Genomic DNA, 22,397 nt, shown 5'->3' with positions numbered 1-22,397 from the left:
GTTATTAACAGTATAATTTAAATAATCTATGGATTTATTGAGTTTTTATGGATATATATAAAATATCCGTTTTCACGCGTCTAATGAATTATATCATTTTGATATTGTCACGCCTAGACTACCTCACCAGTGATGGACATGGCGTCATCTGAGAGGAAATAGCCTTGCGCACACTGGAACGAACCATTCCCGTATGAGAGAGAGAGAGAAAAAGAGCGAGAGAGCGAGAGAGGGGAGAAGAGAGAGAAAGAAGCGAGAGGGGGAGGAGTGAGGGTAGCACCGGGTTCGCTGTGAGCCATGTTGGATGTGAATGAGAGATGCTGCGCTCGTGTCGCTGCTAGCCGGAGCTCTACCAAACACCGAGAGTAGATGCGAGCTTCCCGGGATCACCGAGCGACCGGGGAGCACGGCGGAAGGAGTCGGGCGGTGGTGGATGAGCTGGCCACTTAGCCGGCGTTTGGAGAGAAAAAGAAAGAAAGACACTTCGGTTCAGAGTGAGTGGAGAAAGGGGAGAGAGAGAGAGAGAGAGAAAGGATTTCACCAGACTAATGGCTGCACTGCTACTGGACTTGGGCTCGCTTTCGCCGCTGTTGTTTCTCCTTATCCTCAGCTCATTGTTCACTGTTATCCCGGGGAGTACAGCAGGGCCGTTCTGCCGCTCTCTGTGCACCCACCCAGCCCCCGGAGACGCTCAAATCGCCAGCCTGCCCGACGGAACGGTAGCGGGGGCTTTGGCTGGGGGCGATTGGAAGATCCACCCTGCACGGACGATACGGTCGCATGGACGGGATTTGCAATGCTTACGGTCTAGTACAGTGGGAACCTCCTCAAGTCCGTTGAGTACGGATTACCTGAATTCTAGTACATGGGTATCAGAACCGGCAGCGCACACCGGACGCTGTCATCCCCAGCCCTTTTGGAGTAACGGTGGCAGCGGAGAGAAGGGCGTTGTTTCTCGTGTTCTCGCCTCTCCGGTTCAGTATGGCAAAAAAAGGACTATACAAAGGACTAGAACGCGCTCGCGGCCACAGACGCGCCTCAACACCGGGAGGGTTGTTGTACAAAGCTTGTTGGATAACTCTAGACCCGCAGACAGCAAATCCAGGCCTAAGCACTGCCCATGTCACCTAAAACGGGAGTTTGCCGCTGCCAAGACATCAACTCGGTCGTTATTAAAAGCCTATTCTCATTCTAATGTGGTTTCGGACGCCAATAAATTGCACAAAGCGACAGCGGACCGTCCCCTTTCAGGCACCCTGAATGTTATCGATCCCACCAGAGAGGACTGGAACGGGTCAGGCTTTGAAAAAACCCGCGGGTGCTCGGAACCGTGCGCGCGGCAGCTCTCTCTGGGGCTTAGAAGCGAAGCAAGCAGCTGTCTCGAGTCACACCGGATCACAGGTTGTTCGGAAAGGCATCCAGCCTGGCACAGCAGTAACTGGCACCGGTTCAACATTTCTCTGGGGCGCTACGCTGTTTGTGAAAGTCAAGCAAGAGAAAATACTAACACCACATCTTCAAATAACAACTCAAAAGTACAATTTGTGCATGCAAAGTCTGATCGGAATAGTCCTGTGAAGTATTCTTGTACACGCAAGCGGACTGATGCTCCGGATTTAATGACACATTCTGACTGGGTCAGAACTGGGACTTGCTTTGATCACAGAAAGACTCATTATAATAGATCAACTAGTATCAGCGCTGCTCCGTCTATCGGTGATGTACACAACTCTGACTCATCTGCTACTGGCACTCCCAGGGGTCATAATGCATCACATATCTACCTCTTAATCGAGCTAAACTTTCCTAAACGTTCTCGTGACTCACACATCCATATGCGAGGCAATAACACAGAGCGCGCGAGAGAATATTCAGCACCCGCTCAGTGGACAGCGCCGGTCTCCGTGCATTTCTCGAGTGACTTTACTGAAAGTTTGTTGCTGAGGAATTGGAACAGTAACAATAACAACAACTGCGCCAAAAATCGTAATAATAACCACTACAACAGCAGCAGGCCTGGCGATCAAAATGCAACTGAAACTCAAAATGTTCCTGGCACCGAAGAGCGCGATTTTGTTAAAGAGGAAAGCGCACGCTCTCCTTCCCCTTGCTCCGGTGCGCGTTCAGAGTGTGATGACTTCAGCGCCGACGACAGCTTAAGCGCCGATGGGGGAGCCACGCGGCCGCAATTAAAGTCCGGTAAACGGGTGTCATTACAAGCTGAGGGTGTCAGCCAGCAAGAAGGGCAGCTGGAAGCCGCGGCTGAGTGCGGTAGGAGGGAGGCACAGATAGAGGGCGGGGTGAAAGAGGAGGGAAGGGGGGAGGGTGGCAGACAGCATGTAGAGGGAGAAAGGGAGGAAAGCATAGAGTGGGTGATTGCAGAAGACACAAAGGAAGAGACAGTGTTAGAAGAGACAAATTTACTGAGAAAAAAAGAAAAAGGTCAAGGCAATGGCACCTTTCAGTCTGAAACAGAGAGTGATGAAAACAAAGGGGGACTGTATACTGAACAAAATGAGCTTGCTTATAGTGTAGATGGGCTGAGAAACACACAAAAAAAGCAGTACATTGAGAAACTAAAAGCAGTAGAGAGCGTTGAAGTGCAGAGAGGAGAGGAGCAGGAGTACAACGATGAGCAGACAGGTATCCCTCCTGTTGGGCGCTCCCGTAGAGCTGCTAATCGACATCCCCATTTCCCCCAATATAACTACCAGGTTCAGGTTGCTGAGAACCAGCCTCCTGGTACCTCAGTCATAACTATGACAGCTGAGGACCCTGATGCTGGTGAGGCAGGCAGACTCAGTTATAGCATGGCCGCTTTAATGAACAGCAGGTCCATGGATTACTTCCAAATCGACCCAATTACTGGCCTTCTCGCCACCACACACATTCTGGATCGTGAACACATGGACTTGCACTACTTCAGAGTTACAGTCACAGACCACGGCTCACCGCACCTTTCTGGAACAACTATGGTGACCATCACCGTGGCTGACCGTAATGATCACTCTCCTGTGTTTGAGCAAACAGAGTACCGCGAAACAATTCGAGAGAATGTGGAAGAGGGATATCCTATCCTACAGCTACGAGCAACAGATCTTGACTCACCGACAAATGCCAATATACGCTACAGATTTATTGGAGAAAGTGCACCTGTTGCACGCTCTGCTTTTGAGATTGATCCACGATCAGGCTTGATCACAACACGAGGTATTGTTGACAGAGAAGCAAATGAGCGTTATACATTGCTGGTGGAAGCAAGCGACCAGGGGAGAGAGCCGGGCCCACGGTCAGCCACTGTTAGCGTCCATATCACGGTGTTGGATGAGAATGACAATGTTCCACAGTTCAGTCAAAAGCGATACGTGGTTGCAGTTAGAGAGGATGTTCGACCACATTCCGAAATCCTCCGAGTCAGTGCTTCGGACCAGGATAAAGATGGGAACGCTGCTGTGCACTACAACATAATCAGTGGGAACAGCCGAGGACAGTTTGCTATTGACAGTGTAACTGGAGAAATCCAGGTGGTTGCACCGCTGGATTTTGAGACAGAACGTGAGTACACGCTGCGACTGCGGGCTCAGGACAACGGACGCCCCCCTCTCTCCAACAACACTGGAATTGTGAGTGTGCAGGTCACCGATGTCAACGATAATCCACCCATCTTTGTATCCACACCTTTCCAGGCTTCAGTGCTGGAGAGCGCTCCTATCGGTCACTCCATTCTCCACATACAAGCCATTGATACAGATAATGGCGACAATGCACGTCTGGAATACCGTTTGACAGGGACTGGCACAGATACACCGTTTGTGATCAACGCTGCCACTGGTTGGGTCACAGTGAGCTCAGAGCTTGACCGTGAATCGGTAGAGCACTACTTCTTCGGGGTTGAGGCTCGAGATTATGGCGCCCCACCTCTTTCCGCCACAGCAAGTGTTACGATCACAGTAATAGACGTTAATGACAACCGCCCAGAATTTCTACAAAAAGAGTATTACGTTAGACTAAATGAAGACGCAACTGTTGGAACAAGTGTGGTCAGCGTAACAGCAGTTGACCGTGATGTGAATAGCGCCGTCACATATCAAATCACTGGTGGAAACACACGTAACCGCTTTGCCATTAGCACAGCCAGTGGCGGAGGACTTGTCTCCCTAGCACTGCCGTTGGACTACAAACAGGAGCGTCGTTACGTGCTAACAGTCACTGCTTCTGACAGAACTCTCCACGACACCTGTCAGGTGCACGTCAACATCACAGATGCCAATACACACCGGCCCGTGTTCCAGAGCGCTCATTATTCAGTAAGTGTGAATGAGGACCGGCCTCCTGGCAGCACCGTGGTGGTCATAAGTGCCACAGATGATGATGTTGGAGAAAACGCACGTATCACTTACTACCTGGAGGACAATATTCCACAGTTTCGTATCGACCCTGCATCCGGAGCGATCACACTTCAAGCCGAACTAGACTACGAAGACCAGATGACTTACACTCTTGCCATCACTGCTCGGGACAACGGAATCCCACAGAAATCTGACACTACATATGTGGAGGTCAACGTTAATGATGTAAATGACAACGCACCTCAGTTCCTGAGCCCCAGGTATCAGGGTGGAGTCAGTGAGGATGCTCCACCTTTCACTAGTGTTCTGCAGATCTCTGCTACTGACCGTGATGCTCATGCCAATGGCCGTGTCCAGTATACATTCCAAAATGGAGAGGATGGTGATGGGGATTTCACTATTGAACCAACCTCTGGGATAGTCCGAACCGTCAGGAGGCTCGACCGTGAAAGTGTTCCCTTCTACGAGCTGACTGCATTTGCCGTGGATCGCGGTGTTCCACCTCAGCGTACGCCTGTACACATTCAAGTCAGTGTTATGGATGTCAACGACAATGCTCCCGTGTTCCCCGCGGACGATTTTGAGGTTCTAGTCAAGGAGAATAGCGCCGTTGGGTCCGTCGTAGCTCAAATTACAGCAACTGATCCAGATGAGGGCCAGAACGCTCAGATTATGTATCAGATTGTGGAAGGCAATATTCCAGAAATCTTCCAGATGGACATTTTTTCAGGAGAACTCACCTCCCTGATTGACCTTGACTATGAAACACGGAACGAATATGTAATCGTTGTCCAGGCCACGTCAGCGCCACTAGTCAGTCGTGCCACTGTGCGCATTCGACTGGTTGACCAAAATGATAATGGGCCTCAAATGCAAGACTTTCAAATCATCTTTAACAACTTTGTATCCAATCGATCCAACACCTTCCCAAGTGGGGTTATTGGACAAGTTCCTGCCCACGACCCAGATGTTTCAGATCGTCTCTACTACACTATAGATCGTGGAAATGAGCTGCACCTGCTGCTGTTGAACCACACAAGTGGGGAGATCCGCCTTAGCCGGAAACTGGACAACAACCGACCATTGGTGGCCCCGATGCTCATCACTGTCACTGGTAAGACCAAAAGACGGAGGGAAAGATGTGAGGGAGAGGGGGAGGGAGAAAGAAAAGGATGAAATGGGGAAATGAGGCAAGGGCTATTAAGGTCACGAGGATGAAATCAAATCAGGTCAAATTGGTTTTGCTAACTCTTTTCTTCAGAGCTCTATTATGAAATATTCCTGAAGGCAATGTGTCAGTGTGCAGAGACTATGTAAGTGGCAAAATGGAATGAAAGAATAGAAGATATCTTTGGAGAGAGCTGACCCTTGACTTGCATTTTTCCCTCTAAAGACATTTAGCGATCAATGTAAATGACTTTATGCTGGCACGATTTCTTACTGATATTAGCAGGTAACAATACCCTTCAGTTGTAACATGAGAGAGTGTAAGTGCTGAGAAGAGCATTGCTTGGCCACAACGGCTGATGTTGTTGATGGCATTGCTGGGAAGTGTACATAATTGTGGCTTTTGAAATGTAAATTTATCAAGATGTGTGGGGTTTTGTGGCTGTTTTGTGTTTATTTAGCACTTAGAAAAAATGTCCTACTTGACTTGAAAAATATTGCTGATTTGATTTTTTATTTACCTTACCTGGCTGTGAGTGTGTGTGTGTGTGTTGGGCATATAGATTGGGGAGTTTGTAAGACTGCAGTGTTGGACAGCTCAGTTACCCTCTGGTAAAATTCTACCTCTCTCTCCTATGAGGAAAGCACACTTCCATTTCCATCCCCCACTTGCTCTCCATTCCTCATTCATTTTTGCTTCCTTGCTTTCTATCCCTTTCTTTCCTTTTTTTCTCAAATATTTTTATTTATTTATTTATTTTTTTGCTGTTGGGTTAAATAGTATAAATATGTGTTTCTAAATGAGCGGAACAGCTTATGCATTGTTTGGCTTTATCAGAGTTTTAATGTCCCAAGGGAAACGGAAGGTTAATTTGAAGGAATTTCCTCTGAAATTATTCCTTTGTATTCCAATTCACCCAGAGAAACAGCAGTTAGTTTCCTAATGAGCACAGCTCATTGTCTGTAAGATGAGATGACATGGTTTGAAGCTCAATGTCACTTTTATCTTGTTTTTCTCCAAGCAAGGCTTGCATGTGATTAGTTGTAGTGTTTATTTTGTTATACCTTTAATGATGTGATGTACAAATGTACACATGTAATGATGTGATGGTCTCAGATAATGCATGTTTCAAAATAAGTGTGTGTGTGCATACTGGTAAATATAGTTTAATAGAGGATTACATACAGCCCTCTTATCTCGCATGCTCTCTCTCTCTCTCTCTCTCTCTCTCTCTCTCTCGCTCTCTCTCTTTCTCTCTCTCTCTCTCTCTCTCTCTCTCTCTCTCTCTCTGTTCTACTTTACTTTGAGTGTAATAGGACGTCCTTAGGGGAAGCCTGGCTTTGGAAACAAACGGAGCACAGTAATCAGCTGTCAAACTAGTGCCCGAGATTGTGTGTGTGTGTAATCAGATGGTTTATTATTCGTTCATCCAGCCATCTACATTGTTTATGCCTACATCTGTTTGTTCGAGCATATATTAAGTTTGTGTTTATACACACTTGTTTGTGAGTGGGTAAGTGTTTGTAGTTGAGTGCCATTTGGCTGATGGGGTAGAAATATATTTCCATGTGACTAATTCTAACTATGAAGGGCAAACACATCTAAGCATTTCACTTTCCTTTTGTGTACAAACCACACAAACAATGACCCATGACACCTAGTGCCTGTTTTGGACATGCTACAGTAGTAATTTTGTAATTTACAAATTTGGAATGTAATTTCAATGTTCGGGAGTACGTCAAATGTGAGAGGTACTGTTGTGAGAATTTGTCAGCATGTGCATGTGTCAGGTAGTGTTTTTGTGAGCTGGTAAAAAGACATTTGCCTGTTTTCTTACGACCCCAGCAAGAATTACACCAAACACACTTTCACCGAAAGTTATTTCTAACAATCCCCTTGTGCAAAACAAGCCTAAAATAAAGGTCACTTTAGAATGGGTAAGGGAGCTAGCTTATAAAAGATTAAAAGGGTCTGAGAGAGAAGTAGAGAGAAATACAATGAAGAAAGGAGAAATTATGGGTTTAGAGAATGTGTATAAGAGGAAGAAGAAAACAGACTGAGGAAGAGAAGATAATAAAATACTGAAGTGTGGAATAGAGACTTGGGAAATGGAGGGAGGTGAATGACTGACGAGTGATTGAATAGATGGAATAGAAAGAGGAAAGACTCACTGAGTTCAGGTCTGCGCTTTGAACAGCTGAAGGAAAATTGTTTCAGATGAAAGAAATTGAAAATTGCCCCCTTTGAAACCAACCAGCTCTTAATATACTTTATATTGAATGCAATGCTTATTTGTGCCTGCACTTTCAATCATCTTCATAACCAGTATTTGAATCTGGTTTTCCAGTAAAATATAAAAAAAATCTTATAAACAAGATAAATATAATTAAAATTGAAATGTATGATATAAGAAAATTGACAAATAGTTTTTTTTTTTTCTTTTTGTTTTAAGCATACATTTCACAACCTTTTGAAAAATTTGATTGATAAGACATACACATGCAATTTGTCAACCAGGTTAAAAACTTAATTTAAGTTATATTCTCTAAAAAGAATAACCATTTTATTGATACCAAAAGATGACATACACTACCATTCAAAAGTTGGACAGTAAGATTAAAAAAAAAAAGTGATTTATTTTAATTTAAAAGAAGCCCCTTGGGTTCACCATGGATGTATTTATTTGATCAAATACTGTAATATTGTGAAGTATTATAACAATTTAAAGTTAAAGTTTTCTATTTTAATATATTTTAAAAATTTGCAGCATCATTATGATCCTTCAGAAATCATTCTATTATGCTGATTTGGTGCTCAAGAAACATTTCTTATTATTATCCATGTTGAAAACAGTTGTGCTGCTTAATTATTATTATTTTTTTATTGTGGAAACTGATACATTTTTCAGTATTCTTTTCAGTGAAGAGCAATCTTTACTTTTGTAAAAAAAAAAAAAAAAATTACTCTGGGACCTGTTCAATTGATCTAAGCGTAGATCAGTTTATTGAGTTTAGTATTTACAACAATACAATATGTACAACATGTCCCTGGATCAACTTCTTTGTTGATCCTGGAACAACATTCCATCAACCAATCTGATTTGAGGGACAAGTTTACTGTTTATGTCAAGTTTAGGTGTACAACAAGGTTTAAGGGACTACTACCTCAGTGTTATTCACATGTCATGAGAAGTTATGGGTAGGGAGTGGGTTGGCACTACATTTTTGGGCAGGAATGTTGTTTCAGGATCAACAAAATAATATGTTCAGAATTATATATCTTGCCTGGCAAAATCCCGGTGACTTCCACTGACTGCTAATGTCAGATGTCATAAACAGATATTAAACAAAGAGCAAGTAAACACACACACACATGCTGGTGATTTGACTTATCCTCTGTGGGAGCTCGAATGTGTTGATTTAATCAGCATGATTAATAATATTTTCCTGTTGTAAGCTTCATTAATCATTTAAATAATGTTTTGTTTAGTTTTATTTAGCCTATATGATGAGTTACCGGTGTGTTAGGTTACATGTTATGGCCGTTTAGAGTAATTACAATTATTTACTTGTCAATTTGCCATATTATTTGTTTGACCTCAGTGCTTACTGGAATATGACAGAAAAATGATAGATAAGATAAGAAATTGGTGGTTTGCTTCCATTGTGTTTTGCGCCATGTGCTTTTGTAGTGCATTAGTTTAATGGCTGCATGGTGTGTTAAAGAGAGAGATGGGGACTGTTTTCGGGAGGTCAGTAGGGAGTCACTGCCTTATAATCCCGTAATCAAACCAGCTGCCTCCTTGCACCCTTCCCCCTACCTCTCCATACCTCGTTCTCTCCCCACACACCTTCTTTCTGTCCTTCTTTTCCTCATCTCAGTCTCCCACAAACACGCATTCCCAGATCTCTTGTCTGCTTGATATTGCCTTCATCTTTCTGACGGTTATGTAAACACTCCTGCTCCCCTGCCTCCATCCTTCCTCTTCTAGTCCATTTTACTCTCTCCATCTCTCTCTTTCTCTCACTGTCGCGCAGGGTGGCATTTCATCAAAGGAGGATCTAATCTCCTCAGACACTGAGACATCCAGTGACATTAAAAACTTCAAGCCACGGCTGTCGTCCTCACGCGTTGTAGATGCTCACACACTGCGCTTGACAAACAAGACTTTTTTTCTCCAGCTACCACAGCAGTTCAGTTAAACAATTCATCACTGTGGAAAAACTGTGCAAATATTTTGAGCTAAACTGTAATTTACAAACAGTACATACAATCAGTGTTTGGTGTGGTGAGCCAGATTAAAGGATTTTTAAAGTGCCTCAATTATGCTTTTTCGAAGATTACCTTATATGCAGTGTATAATAGCTGTTTGTTAATGTAAAAGATCAAATACGAAAAGTTATTGCCTCCTAAAAGAAGAAATCGCGTCTAAACTGCTGCAATGAGTCTTATTTCCTATTACATACGTAACAATGTAACACATTTGCGTAATATTGTAATATCAGCCTGGGATCTTCTTTGGCTACCTGTGAATAACGTCTTATTTTACCCAAGCTGGTAGATGAACCACAGCTATTTGTTTTGTACCCTAAATTTAACAGGATTTTTTTTTTTTTTTTACATCATGGAAGTAGCCTACTGAAATTGCACACTTTACCTTTAAAAATTGCCAATTTGTTATAAATTTGGGTTATGGATTAATATGGCAGGTGTGGTTGAGGAGAAAGCATGTTTTGTTTCTCTCTGTGTTTGAGAGAGAGAAGTGGGGGATGGAAGGTGTATTTTATGAGAAATGCTTATCAGCATGAAAGGTATGACTTTTAAGTGGATGACATTATGATCTAACGTCTCTCTTTCACCCCTCCCCCTATTTCATCTTCTGTGCTTTTATTCTTTCCCATCCCTGACTCCTCACCAGCATCCAGCAGCCTCACCCCAACTCTCTCTCTCTATCTCTCTCTCCCGCTCAATCTCTGCTGAATCATTTCCTCTTCTCTTCTTCTCTTCTTTTCTTTCACTCAATTTAAATCGACTTTACAGTGAGACCATATTCGTGCACTTAATTGGAAAGACATTTTTAATGTATTGAGGGGGAAAAATCATTTAGAAAATGGAAAAGCAACTGTGAAAATGTCATCATAGTTGTACAAGGACATACTGAATAACACGATTCAGAATTGTTTGGACTGGCAGGGGGTTAGCGGTACTGGAGTATCAAAGTCTGTCAAACACTAGCATGCTTCACTGGTCACTGTAATGATAATAGTGCAATGGTGTGTATTTTCAAACTCACAGCCCAATAAGTGGTGCATGGGCCAAAATTTAAGCCTGTGGCTGTAATATTTAAACCCAAACAAATATGGATGTATAAAGCTGAATCTCCTGAGGACTTGTCTGGGTAATATTTCAACCTCCAACCTCTCAAAAGAAATAAAAAGCCCAAATTTTGCATTGGGGCATTATTTTCATGATAATTAATACAATTTCCCGTAACAGTCATGACTTTAAAACAGACCAACATCAACAATGACATATTATTTAAATACAGTCGTGCTCAGAATTAATGGCACCCCTGGTAAATATGATCAAAACTGGCTGTAAAAATAAATATGCATCTTTCATTCAAAAAATACATGATACACTATGTTTCAAAACATAGTGTCTGAAATGTAATCTGGTCGTTACATTAGGTACACCCACACATTTTCTGATCAGTCACAGAAAACCTTGAATCTTTTCATTATTTTCTCTTTTCATCTCTCCAGTTTGCTCTCTTTTCAATCTGTGACTGTGTATATCCAAAGTTGTATGCAGTGTATATGCATTTGAGTGTATGAGCATGAAGTACGTGTGCATTTGATGGACACATGATTCACTGTGCAGCATGTTGCTAATTTCACAGTCAGTGAGCTGTAGATGAAGTCAGGCTGTAGTGACACCGACCCGACTTCATGTTGAGATGGACCCCTGAACTCTCACAGCAGCATTGAGATGTTTCACATTACAATAAAGTAAAACATAGACTGTGACTATCAGAGAAACTGAAGTGATGTTTTGATTGAGCTGTCAGAGATGTTCTTATCACTTAACTTACATACTAAAGTGATTTGACATTCTGCTTTTACACATACTGTGATGTTGTCATTTTTATGCTTATTATCAGGCCTTAACTCACTTCATCTTCCCTTTGTCTCATTCTCTGTGTTTCTCAGATGGCATTCACAGCGTCAGCGCTCAGTGTGTGTTGCGGGTTCTCATCATTACGGAGGAGATGCTCAGCAGCAGCATCACTGTGCGACTGCAGAACATGTCCCAGGAGCACTTCCTGTCCCCGCTGCTCACTCACTTCCTGGAAGGGGTGTCAGCAGTGCTTTCAGTCTCTCCTTATGATGTGTTTGTGTTTAACGTGCAGCCGGATGCAGATGCAGGAAAGGTGCTCAATGTTAGTTTCTCCGCGGCAATGCCGGGAGGGCAGTTTTTCCCATCAGAGGCTCTGGAGGAACAGCTGTACCTCAACAGACCTAGACTTAACACCCTTGCACATATGGAGGTAACACTCACACAAATACACTCTCTATGAGTGGCCTAATAGAGTATTTAGACATTTAAACCACATTTAACGAATCAATTTCATTGTATTAGATAATGTAATACAAATCTTTTTTTAAGTAAATGTCGTGTATCTATAATTTGGTTGTCTTTTGTTAAGGCTGCATTTATATTATAAAAGATACTGTAAAAAGTACAGTGAAATTTAATATTATTACAATTTAAAATCATTATTTTCTATTTTAATTTATTTTGAAATCTAATTTATTCCTGACATTTCAGCATAATTACTTTAGTTTTCAGAGTCACATGATCCTTCAGAAATCATTCTAATATGCTGATTTGCTGCTCAAGAAACATTTCTTATTATTATCAATGTTGAAAACAGTTGAGCTGCTTGTGAAAATTCAATAGAACAGAATTTATTTGAAAAAGAATTTTTGAATTGCTTACTGGCACTTTAGATAAATTTAAAGTGTCCTTGCTGAATAAAAAAAAAAAATCTTGCTCACCCAAAACATTTGAACGGTAGTACTTTTCAAATTGAGAAAAAAGGTAAATCTAAAGTTATTTATTCAATGCATAGTTAAATGAAACAATAAATTAAAACATAAATGTTCCTTAAAACAGTTTTGCAATTACAAATTTATTTTCTTCATCCTTTTGCCAAATACTTTTATTTATCCATTTGCCAGTTGAGTTGAAAGCACTTAAAAGCACCTTTTGCTGTGTGTTACGGCAGGTTCTCCCGTTTGATGATAACGTGTGCTTGCGTGAGCCATGTCAGAACTACATGAAGTGTATCAGCGTCCTCCGCTTCAACAGCTCCGCTCCCTTTATCGCCTCCCCTTCCACGCTGTTCCGGCCCATCCATCCCATCACAGGCCTGCGTTGCCGCTGCCCAGCCGGATTTACCGGAGATTACTGCGAGATTGAAATAAACCTGTGTTACTCAAACCCCTGCATGAATGGAGGAGTGTGCGCTCGCAGAGAGGGAGGCTACACCTGCATCTGCCGGGAGGATTACACAGGTGAGAGTGGGATTGTGTGTTTCAGTAAGAGATGTGTTATTGTGTCTTCATAGATGATGGGGAGTCTTGCAAAGACTTGCAAAAGAACGCACTTTGCGGTTTATTCTGGCCAAGAATCGCCCACTTATGTCTGGTTCACACTGCCAAAACAAACATTTCAAACATGCACTAAATTTGGCTGTTGGATGTACAGTAGAATTGTGAGAATCATGTTCGTACTGCCTAACAGAGACAGCAATGGATCAAATAAACCCAACAACCTTTGGCTTTTGATGTTTCTTGGTTAGACAGGAAAAGGACAAAATAGATCTTTCAAAAATTTGAAATTTGATTTTCAGATATATCAGTTGTAATGTCCATTTTGTATATATATATATATATTATATATATATATATATTTCTTTTTTATGAATTTCTTTCATATAGATTATATATATATATATATATATATATATATATATATATTAGGGCTGTGCAAAAATTAATTGCAATTAATCGCATCCAAAATAAAAGTCTGTGTTTACATAATATATTTGTGTGTGGTGTATAGAATTATTTTGTATATATAAACACACACACACATGCATGTATATATTTAAGAAAATGTGTTATTCATATATAACATATTTATATATATATATATAGATTATGTATTTATATATATATATATATATATATATATATATATACAGAATTTAAGCGCAAATAATTCTTAAATATATACATGCATGCATAGGTATTTATATATACAAAATAATTCTATACAGCACACACAAATATATTATGTAAACACAGACTTTTATTTTGGATGCGATTAATCGCAATTAATTTTTGCACAGCCCTAATATATATATATATATATATATATATATATATATATATATATATATATATATAGTATGTATATGAAAGAAATTCTAAACTAATACTTTAAATTATTTAAGGTCAAATATACTTGGTAAAAATATGAATTTACGGTAAAACAGGGTCCAAACTATGGGGTTCGATTACTATTTATTTATATTAAATATAATAAAAATATTAAAATATTAAATATTAAATAAAAATATTAAATGGTAAAAAAAAACAGCTCTGTGGATACCAAGTAAACTTTAAATTGCATTTCTAATGCAAAAATGTTTTTCATAACTAAATACATATATAAATACATAAATACATAAATACATAAATACATTAAACTCATGAACATGAACTACTAGTGACAGGTTGATTGGTTGTCTCTACGATTACATTGTTCAATGGCATTTTAACTTGATTGACACATTTTTCCAAAAAAAAAGATTTATTAATTTATTATTTGAACTACATTTCAAAAGATTAAATTAAACAAACTGTTTTAAATATATAACATTTTATTTTTATGGAAAAACTATTTGCGCAACAAACCATTGTGTTTATAATTAAATAAGAAATACCAGTTTGCCCCGGAAGCCAGGAACATTAAATTTACAAATGATCGCGCCCGCTCTTATGTAAAAATAAGGTGGTAATTTTTGGACTTAAAATACTGGTAGTCTATAAATAGATTTTTTTTTTTTGCTGAGGGCAATCAATCTTCGGATTTTCGATATTGATTATTGAATAATCAGTAGAAATCTTTTTTTTTTTTTTTTTTGAGATCGTTCAAATGAATATCACGATTAATGATAGAATCAATATTTTAACCCAGCCCTGGCCACGTGCGCCTCCAACATTTCCAAATCCAGTTACTATTTTTTTTGTTTAAAGAAGCACTCAAATTGTGCAGCAGCCTGCCAATCTAACATTGCCAGTTTTCTGTTCAGTATGCATCAGATGGCCAGTGAAGGGGCTGTGAGCGGTCCGTGGGCGCACCATCTGATGCTGAGACTAGACGGTGGTGCCTGGTGGAACAGCCAGTTTGTTTTTCAGTGTGTGTGTGGCCATTGGGGTTAAACAGACCTACACTCTCAGCAGTGAAGTCATTCTGAAGTAAAATGAGCAACTCTTAGTAATACTAACGCTGCAGTATGAGAGAAAGTGAAAGAAAGAAAAAGAAATCCAACGGAAGGATGAAAGCAGGGGCAGATGCGGGATCCCCCCGAGGGCTGTACCATGTGTGTGGGGGTTGGGCAGGGTGGTTTAGCCCAAGAGGAGAAGAATAGCTTTGATGAATTAAACATCATTTGAACGAAGGGGAGAGAATACATTACCAAATACTCTGGATAGGTATAGAGAGTGGAGTGAAACAGAAAGAGAAAGAGAGAGGAAGAAAGAGGGTGAAGTGCTCTTAATAGTAAGTCAGGAAAGTGGACAGCTGGAGAAAAGAGAGAGAAAGTGAGGACCAGACAAATATAAAAGGACAAAAGTATCTAGAGACTAAAGATAGACAGACTAAAGATGGAGAGATATTTGCAGAGAGGGTTTTAGAGCCTTTCCCTGCTGGTTTTTAAGTGATTTAGAGGCATCTTAGAATCAATAGAGATTTGTTTAAGTGTGCTGGTGTGTGTGAGAGCATGTGTATGACCTTAAAAGCTCACCTTTTGTCCATGTCTAGATAAGCGCACTTGAATTCTCTTTGCTTATATAAATATCTATCTTTGCTGCCACTTGTATTTGTTGTGGCCAGTGAAGACAATTCTTTTTTTGTTTTTGGACTTTAAGATGAACTTGTATACCTCATTAGCCCCTTTTCCACCAAAGCATTTTGAGAGCCGGTTCAGTGCCTGCCCGTGAACCAGTTGTTTGTGTTTCGACAGCCAAAGAACCGGTTCTCGGCCGGGAAAACTGGTTCCAAAGCGGCACCAACTCTTTCCTGGACTAGAACCGTTCTTTTACCACGTCATGCTTACGTCGGGGGCTGGGGGCGGCTTTAGATGCGTTCTAAACATCTTTTCTGACCATTATATAGGATCGCAAAGCAAGCAGAAACATTTGCAGAAACACGACGGAGTCCGCCTTTGTAATTGTTATGCTTTAAGTTGGCGCAAGTGCTTCTATGTTTTTTATTGAAAACATGCAAAGAAGAAAACAGTCACAATATAGAACAAATAAATGGAAAGAAAAAAAGACACAAGACAGGGGTAGCCTACATAACTTATCAGAAAAGATTACATATCAAACGAAAAGATTAAAAGACTTACATAGTATTTCAATTGTTTTTAAAGCCTTCTTGGTACACGAGTTAGAGATAATCCCAAATAAAAAGTAATAAAATTAAATAAAAAAATTAAATAAAAGTAATGTTGTACTTGCAAGCGTTTCTAGCTAAGAGGTGACGTACACAGTGCGTTTCTAGCTAAGAGGCGACGTACACAGTGACGTAACGACGTCGTTCCCTGGGCGCTATAGTCAGTGGAAAAACAAAAAGGTTCTGATGGGTTCGCAAGTTGAACCAGTTCTTTTTTGGTGGAAAAGGGGTAATTGTGAACTGTGAGAACGTGTTTGTATTGTTGAGCTTGTGTGTGTGTGTGTGTGTTTTCTGTCAGTTCTGGTTGGGAAGTTTAAAGATATTGCTGTTTGTCTTGGTGTCAGTAAGTGCTCTGTGAGCAGGAGCAGTCAGTGTGAAATGTTTTGCGTGTGTTCGTGTCAAACAGTCCATATGGGTTAACTAGGCCAGGGACGGAGAAACACTTTGAAAATGGAATTGGCAAACTTGTTAAATAATAATAAAACATGCTAAAAGCAATTTACATTCTTATGATATATCTTGCAATAATAACTCTTTCTTATACATCAGCACGTCTACTTACATTAAAAAAGTGTATAATTAAGGAGAAGATAAACACACATTTATTTGCAAAAACATTCTTAAATCTTTATACGGAAGATATAGCTGGATATCTCCATCCAGTCTGAAAAGTGTTTTCTGGGTTGGTTTTCCTATAGGCTAAAGTATATTCCGGCCCAGTATATTTAATAACGTCCTATAATGGTAGCCTAATGCTGGTAGATTGGCACCTGTTGAATTTTCTTTTGTTGAAACAAAACACACACACACAAACACACACACACACTGTGTCAAACACTCGCTATGCACCATTATGAATGCATGTGTGTCCGGCAATGTGAGACAATGGCAAGCACACACGCAGCTTCAACGGAAGACTGTATTCTCGAAATGTTTCGACTTTAAAACATTTTTCAAGACGCACTTTAATTAGTAGTTTAAACGTTTCATAAGTAGTCTCTTATACAGACTGGTAAATAGATTACTATGTTAGGGTGAATCTGAATTATCAACATATGTATTGAATTGAAATTTGCCATGATTTGGGGTGGTGGTGGCGCAGTGGATAAGACACATGCCTTTGGTGTGAGAGACCCGGGTTCGAATCAACTGTGAGACACCAATGTGTCCCTAACCAAGACACTTAACCCCTAGTTGCTCCAGAGGCATGCGACCTCTGACATATAGCAATTGCAAGTCGCTTTGGCGTCAGCTAAATGAATAAAAATGTAAAAACTGATTTTATGCTCACTGTCTGTCTGTAATAATCACAAATTGCACAAAAAAGTCGGCCTAGCAAATTATTAAAAATCATTTAAATATCACACAAATTGTATTCATATAGGCCATGACAATAATTTATATTACTTCATGTAACATTAAATAATGAATGTAGGGTTTTCTCTTTTGTGAAATAAATTTATGATATATTTTAGTTGGTAATATATTTGGTTTCATGTGTTCCGGTGTAAGGTGTTCTTATATATTTTTATTCTGGGCATAGCGACTTATTTTAAATTGGCTTTTGAATATTCAGTGCTGCTTTCAAGAGGAATGTGTGCTTAAATCCTTTTGCCTTTGCAGGTGATATGTTTGTAAGCTATGATGAATATGCTAATGCCTCATATTGAATATGCAGAGAACTAAGTACCCAGTAGGATAAAGGCTGGACGGAGCTTCTTTAAATCTGCAAGTCCATGTGTCTTGTGGGTTTGGGTGTCTGTTTATATGTGTGTGTGGCTGGTTTGTATTCATACTGAGCAGTTACTGTAGTGTAAACATTGTTTGTTTGCATGTGATGTGTGTCTGTCCATATGTGTGTCCTAAAGGCATTTTGCTGTATGTGTGTATGTATCTGTAGTGGGTCAAAGTTTGAAGTGCTTTTAAAGGCAGTATTTTCATACTCCCACTAAAGGGAGGCTGAGATGTCTACATGTGTGTCTGTGCCAGAGGTTTGTACATGCATGCCCGTTAATGTGCTTTATTTAACCAGTGCCGCAGAGGCTCACCACCAACACAATGCTGGAACATCACAATGCCAGAATTTGGCTCACATTTGGCTCAGCAACATAACGCCCAAGGGCAGGATCTGCTGATGTTTCAAAACCCAAACAACAAGCTGCTTTATGAAGGAGTGTGTGTGTGTTTGTCTGTTATTGGTCCATTGGGGGTTTCCCGTCTACAGGTTTATACACATTGCTAGAATGTGTATGTGTGTAAGCTAGATCACTGCTGATACAGTGATGGTACAATTGTATCAAATGATTTAAAACAGTTACTTTAATGTTCAGCTTTTCAAATTTTACACAAAGCTGTGAGAAATGATTCATGGATCAAGTAAAAATAGAACTCTGAAAAAACTCGGAATGTGGTTTAGTTCCATTAGCTCTCTTTTCCCAGCATGCACTAGGGTATGAATAATTATTAGGGTCTCATTTTGGAGTGTTAACCAGTATTATTTACATTTTGTTGCTGGTTTTGTTGTCACATTTGGTATTGTAAAATCCAATCTGAATGTGAGGGGGTTTTAAGCGCTCTAAATGATCGAAGAAGTCTGGCAAGTCTGTTGTATTACTAGAAGATCAAGATATTTCTAAGATTTATTTGCCTTGTTTGTTAAAAATTACTAGCTCAAAAAATTTTAGCAATAAAAAAAAGATTTGCGTTAATGAATCATTCACAGCAAGATATAATAAAAATGTATGTTGCACAATAACATACGTGTAGAAAATAGATTCCATAGATTTTCATTTCATGCCAACTTAAAGGAGTAGTTCACTTTTAAAAAAAACTTTTGCTGATAATTTACTCACCCCCATGTCATCCAAGATGTCCACGTATTGCTTTCTTCAGTCAAAAATTAATTAAGGTTTTTGATGGAAACATTCCAGGATTTTCTACATATAATGGACTTCAGTGGGAACCAAACGGTTCAAGGTCCATATGAGAGTTTCAGTGCAGCTTCAAAGGGCTTTAAATGACACCAGACGATGAATAAGAGTCTTATCTAGGATAAGAGATGACTCGAAAAAAGATTTGTTCATTTTGATGAACGAGTTTGAACAGGAGAGTAACGAACGCGCATCACAGAACAGAGCAAGGCGAGCATTTGTGCTTATAAAACTTAAACTTTTTTATTTATTTTTGAAATGAGCGATCGTTTCACTAGATAAGACCCTTATTCATCGTCTGGTGTCGTTTAAAGCCCTTTGAAGCTGCACTGAAACTCTCATTTGGACCTTGAACCGTTTGGTTCCCATTGAAGTCCATTATATGGAGAAAATTCTGGAATGTTTTCATTCAAAAACCTTAATTTCTTTTCGACTGAAGAAAGAAAGATGTGGACATCTGGATGACATGGGGGTGAGTAAATTATCAGCAAAAGTTTTTTTTAAAAGTGAACTACTCCTTTAACTTTAAATAAATAAATAATTGAAAATTTCATCACAATAAGTGTGTGTGTTAAAAATGGACAGATTTTGAGGCTCGACAACTTGACATTTTAGATTTATTTAAAGTATTTATGCCTGAAATAAAAATTCTGTTCAATACCAATACACATTTTTTTTTATGCTACGGCCAATAACTGATACATGTAAATGGCCGAAACTAAAATTATGAAGTATTTTGTCTAAATAAATCAAAATTTAATACTAACAATTAAGGTCAATCATTTGAAATGCTTCAGCTGAATTTACAAAAAAAGGATATTTCTTTTGAGATTTACTAAAGATTACATTCAACAGTTATTGGGGTTTGTAAAAAAATTATCTTCAAAATATCAGCGCCTCAGCATCTAATTATCAGCCAAATTTAATTGAGGAAATATCAATGTGTGCATGTGTATATTGGATGTGTTTTCTCTGTCTGTCGCAGGCGAGCGTTGTGAGTTTGACCGGCGTGGTGGACGGTGTGTGGCAGGCATTTGTCGTAACGGTGGTACGTGTCGCGAGCTCTCCGGAGGGGGATTCAGGTGTGAGTGTCCTGCGGGAGGTTATGAGAAGCCCTACTGCTCTGTCACCACCAGATCCTTCCTGCCAAAATCATTCATGATGTTCAGGGGGCTCCGTCAACGATTCCACCTCTCCATCTCTCTCTCGTAAGTACATACATGGACACGTTGTATAATGGACCGGTATGTAGTCTGATCTTCAGCCATGTGTCAAGTCCAAAACTATGACAGAAAAAAAAACACAAAAAAAATAAATAATTTAGGATGTTTTTTTTCCTGAGATAGGAGAGATTAATTTAAGACAGTAAAAATATTAATATTTTGTTTATAAATGCAAATAGGAATGTATAACTATTTATATATCATAAATCGTATTTTCCCTTCTGTATTCTATTTCTTGCATTTTCTTTTCTCTCTTTCATGCTCCGTTCATTAGAAAAGCTCCTTAGCACTCTTCTTTCATCCCGTTTTTTTCCTACTTCCCCTTGTGAGCGTTATTTTCTGGTCATGTGTTTGATGTGATTGGTCAGGGTTTGGTTGCTGTGGCACAGAGGTAATATAATGGATGTTTGTTGTAATCTCCAGGGTGACTAAAACAGAGCTATATTATTTATTAAAATGGTCAAATATCAACACATCCAGAAAGGGCACAGCCTTCTCTCATCTCCCTAGACACGCCAGAATATTAAATCCTTCTCTCTCTCTCTCGGTTAAAGCCTGGCCTCTCTGCACTGAAAGATAACCATTGTGCTACAGTGTGCAATTTACCAACTGTCCATGTCCTAAAAAAACTCTTTTAAATCTAAAAGTCTTTGCTCAGGAGAGCGTAAACAGGGTCCATCTCTTTTACAGCTCAGGCCTATTGTCAGCGTTTTGTCTGGACCAAACTAGTGCATTTGTGAATTGTTTTGCTTTCCACAGAGGACATCCAGAGGCATGTCAGCTATAAATGCATGTACCAAAAAGAGGTATTATTATTTTGGCTTTGTTCAAATTTGCAAATCGCAAATACAAATAATTATTTATCATTTTATTTATTTAACATGCAGTCAGAGGAGTTTTGACTTAACATTAATAAATCTTATTTATTTGTTTTTATTTATTAATATTTTGAATCAGTTTTTTTATTTAATTAAAGTTGTGTGTTTTTGTCCTTTTTAATAGTTTTTTAACATGAGGTCTATTTAGTTATTATTATTTTTTCCAGTTTTAGTGTTAGTTATTTTAGTAGATCAAGTTAAACTAAATGAAAATGAGAAAAGTTGCTTTGGCAACTAGTTAAAATAATTGGCGAAACGGTTTTAGTGTCGGTTTTAGTTGACTAATAACGCTGGTTCAGAGTGCATAATGTAATTAAAAAGAATTACGTGATTAATAGCCTTCTCTACAGAAATGTGAACTCATAAGAACCCATCAATATTGCTCTAAATGTGCACACTTTTTGACTTTGAAAGTTCTAATGGATATTGTTTGCTGATCTCCCTGGCTGCTATGAAACCATCCCATGTTGACTGGAAATTGAGTTGAATCACATTTAGAGATCAGTTTCTGCTGAGTGTACTTTAAGACAATTTGTGGGCATTAGCTTATGACACTCTAAATGGACCTGTACTGATTCATTCCAGATCTTTGATGAGCTTTAATTGTGTTTTGTAGGTTTGCCACATTGGAAAGTAATGGTTTGCTCTTCTACAATGGCCGGTTTAATGAGAAGCACGACTTCCTTGCTTTGGAGATACTGGATGGACAAATGGTTCTTAAATACTCCACAGGTAAAGAGTTTTACAATAAATACTGGACCCATCTATGGTCCAAATTTGGGATATGAAAGGGTTGTGGTGTGAATTTTGCGAGTCTGTCTCTTTAATATCTACTTCTGATCTCCTTTTCCACAGGCGAGTCGTCTACTCTGGTGAGTCCGTTCCTTCCTGGTGGAGTGAGTGATGGCAACTGGCACACCGTTCACATCCATTACTACAACAAGGTGAGAAAATGCACTTGGAATTAAGTGAAATGCTCTTGGACTATTCTGTACTATAGACTTTTTTAGTCTAGAACTTTTGGTAGTTTCCTAATCTTCAGAATGCAGTTGTGTGCTTTGTATTTGTGTACTCATGGGGAAACTTTTGTGTATTTATCC

General features: G+C 39.5%; 1 protein-coding gene across 3 annotated transcripts in view; it reads left to right on the top strand.

Moving 5' to 3' along the window:
- The first annotated feature begins 241 nt into the window (after positions 1-241).
- The window catches only part of celsr3 (cadherin, EGF LAG seven-pass G-type receptor 3), a 44,995-nt gene continuing 22,839 nt past the window's right edge, over positions 242-22,397 (top strand). For all 3 annotated transcript variants that reach the window (XM_039679061.2, XM_089119595.1, XM_089119594.1), the window contains exons 1-6: positions 242-5,463; positions 11,730-12,067; positions 12,809-13,097; positions 20,182-20,404; positions 21,914-22,029; positions 22,153-22,241. In XM_039679061.2, coding sequence (XP_039534995.2) covers positions 549-5,463; positions 11,730-12,067; positions 12,809-13,097; positions 20,182-20,404; positions 21,914-22,029; positions 22,153-22,241 — 5,970 coding nt within the window. In that variant the 5' untranslated portion in view covers positions 242-548. The remainder of the gene's footprint in view (positions 5,464-11,729; positions 12,068-12,808; positions 13,098-20,181; positions 20,405-21,913; positions 22,030-22,152; positions 22,242-22,397) is intronic.

The sequence above is a fragment of the Pimephales promelas genome, chromosome 14 (genome assembly GCF_988280905.1).
Source record: "Pimephales promelas chromosome 14, fPimPro1.hap1.1, whole genome shotgun sequence".
NCBI lineage: Eukaryota > Metazoa > Chordata > Actinopteri > Cypriniformes > Leuciscidae > Pimephales > Pimephales promelas.
This window is presented reverse-complemented; position numbering and strand designations above follow the sequence as displayed.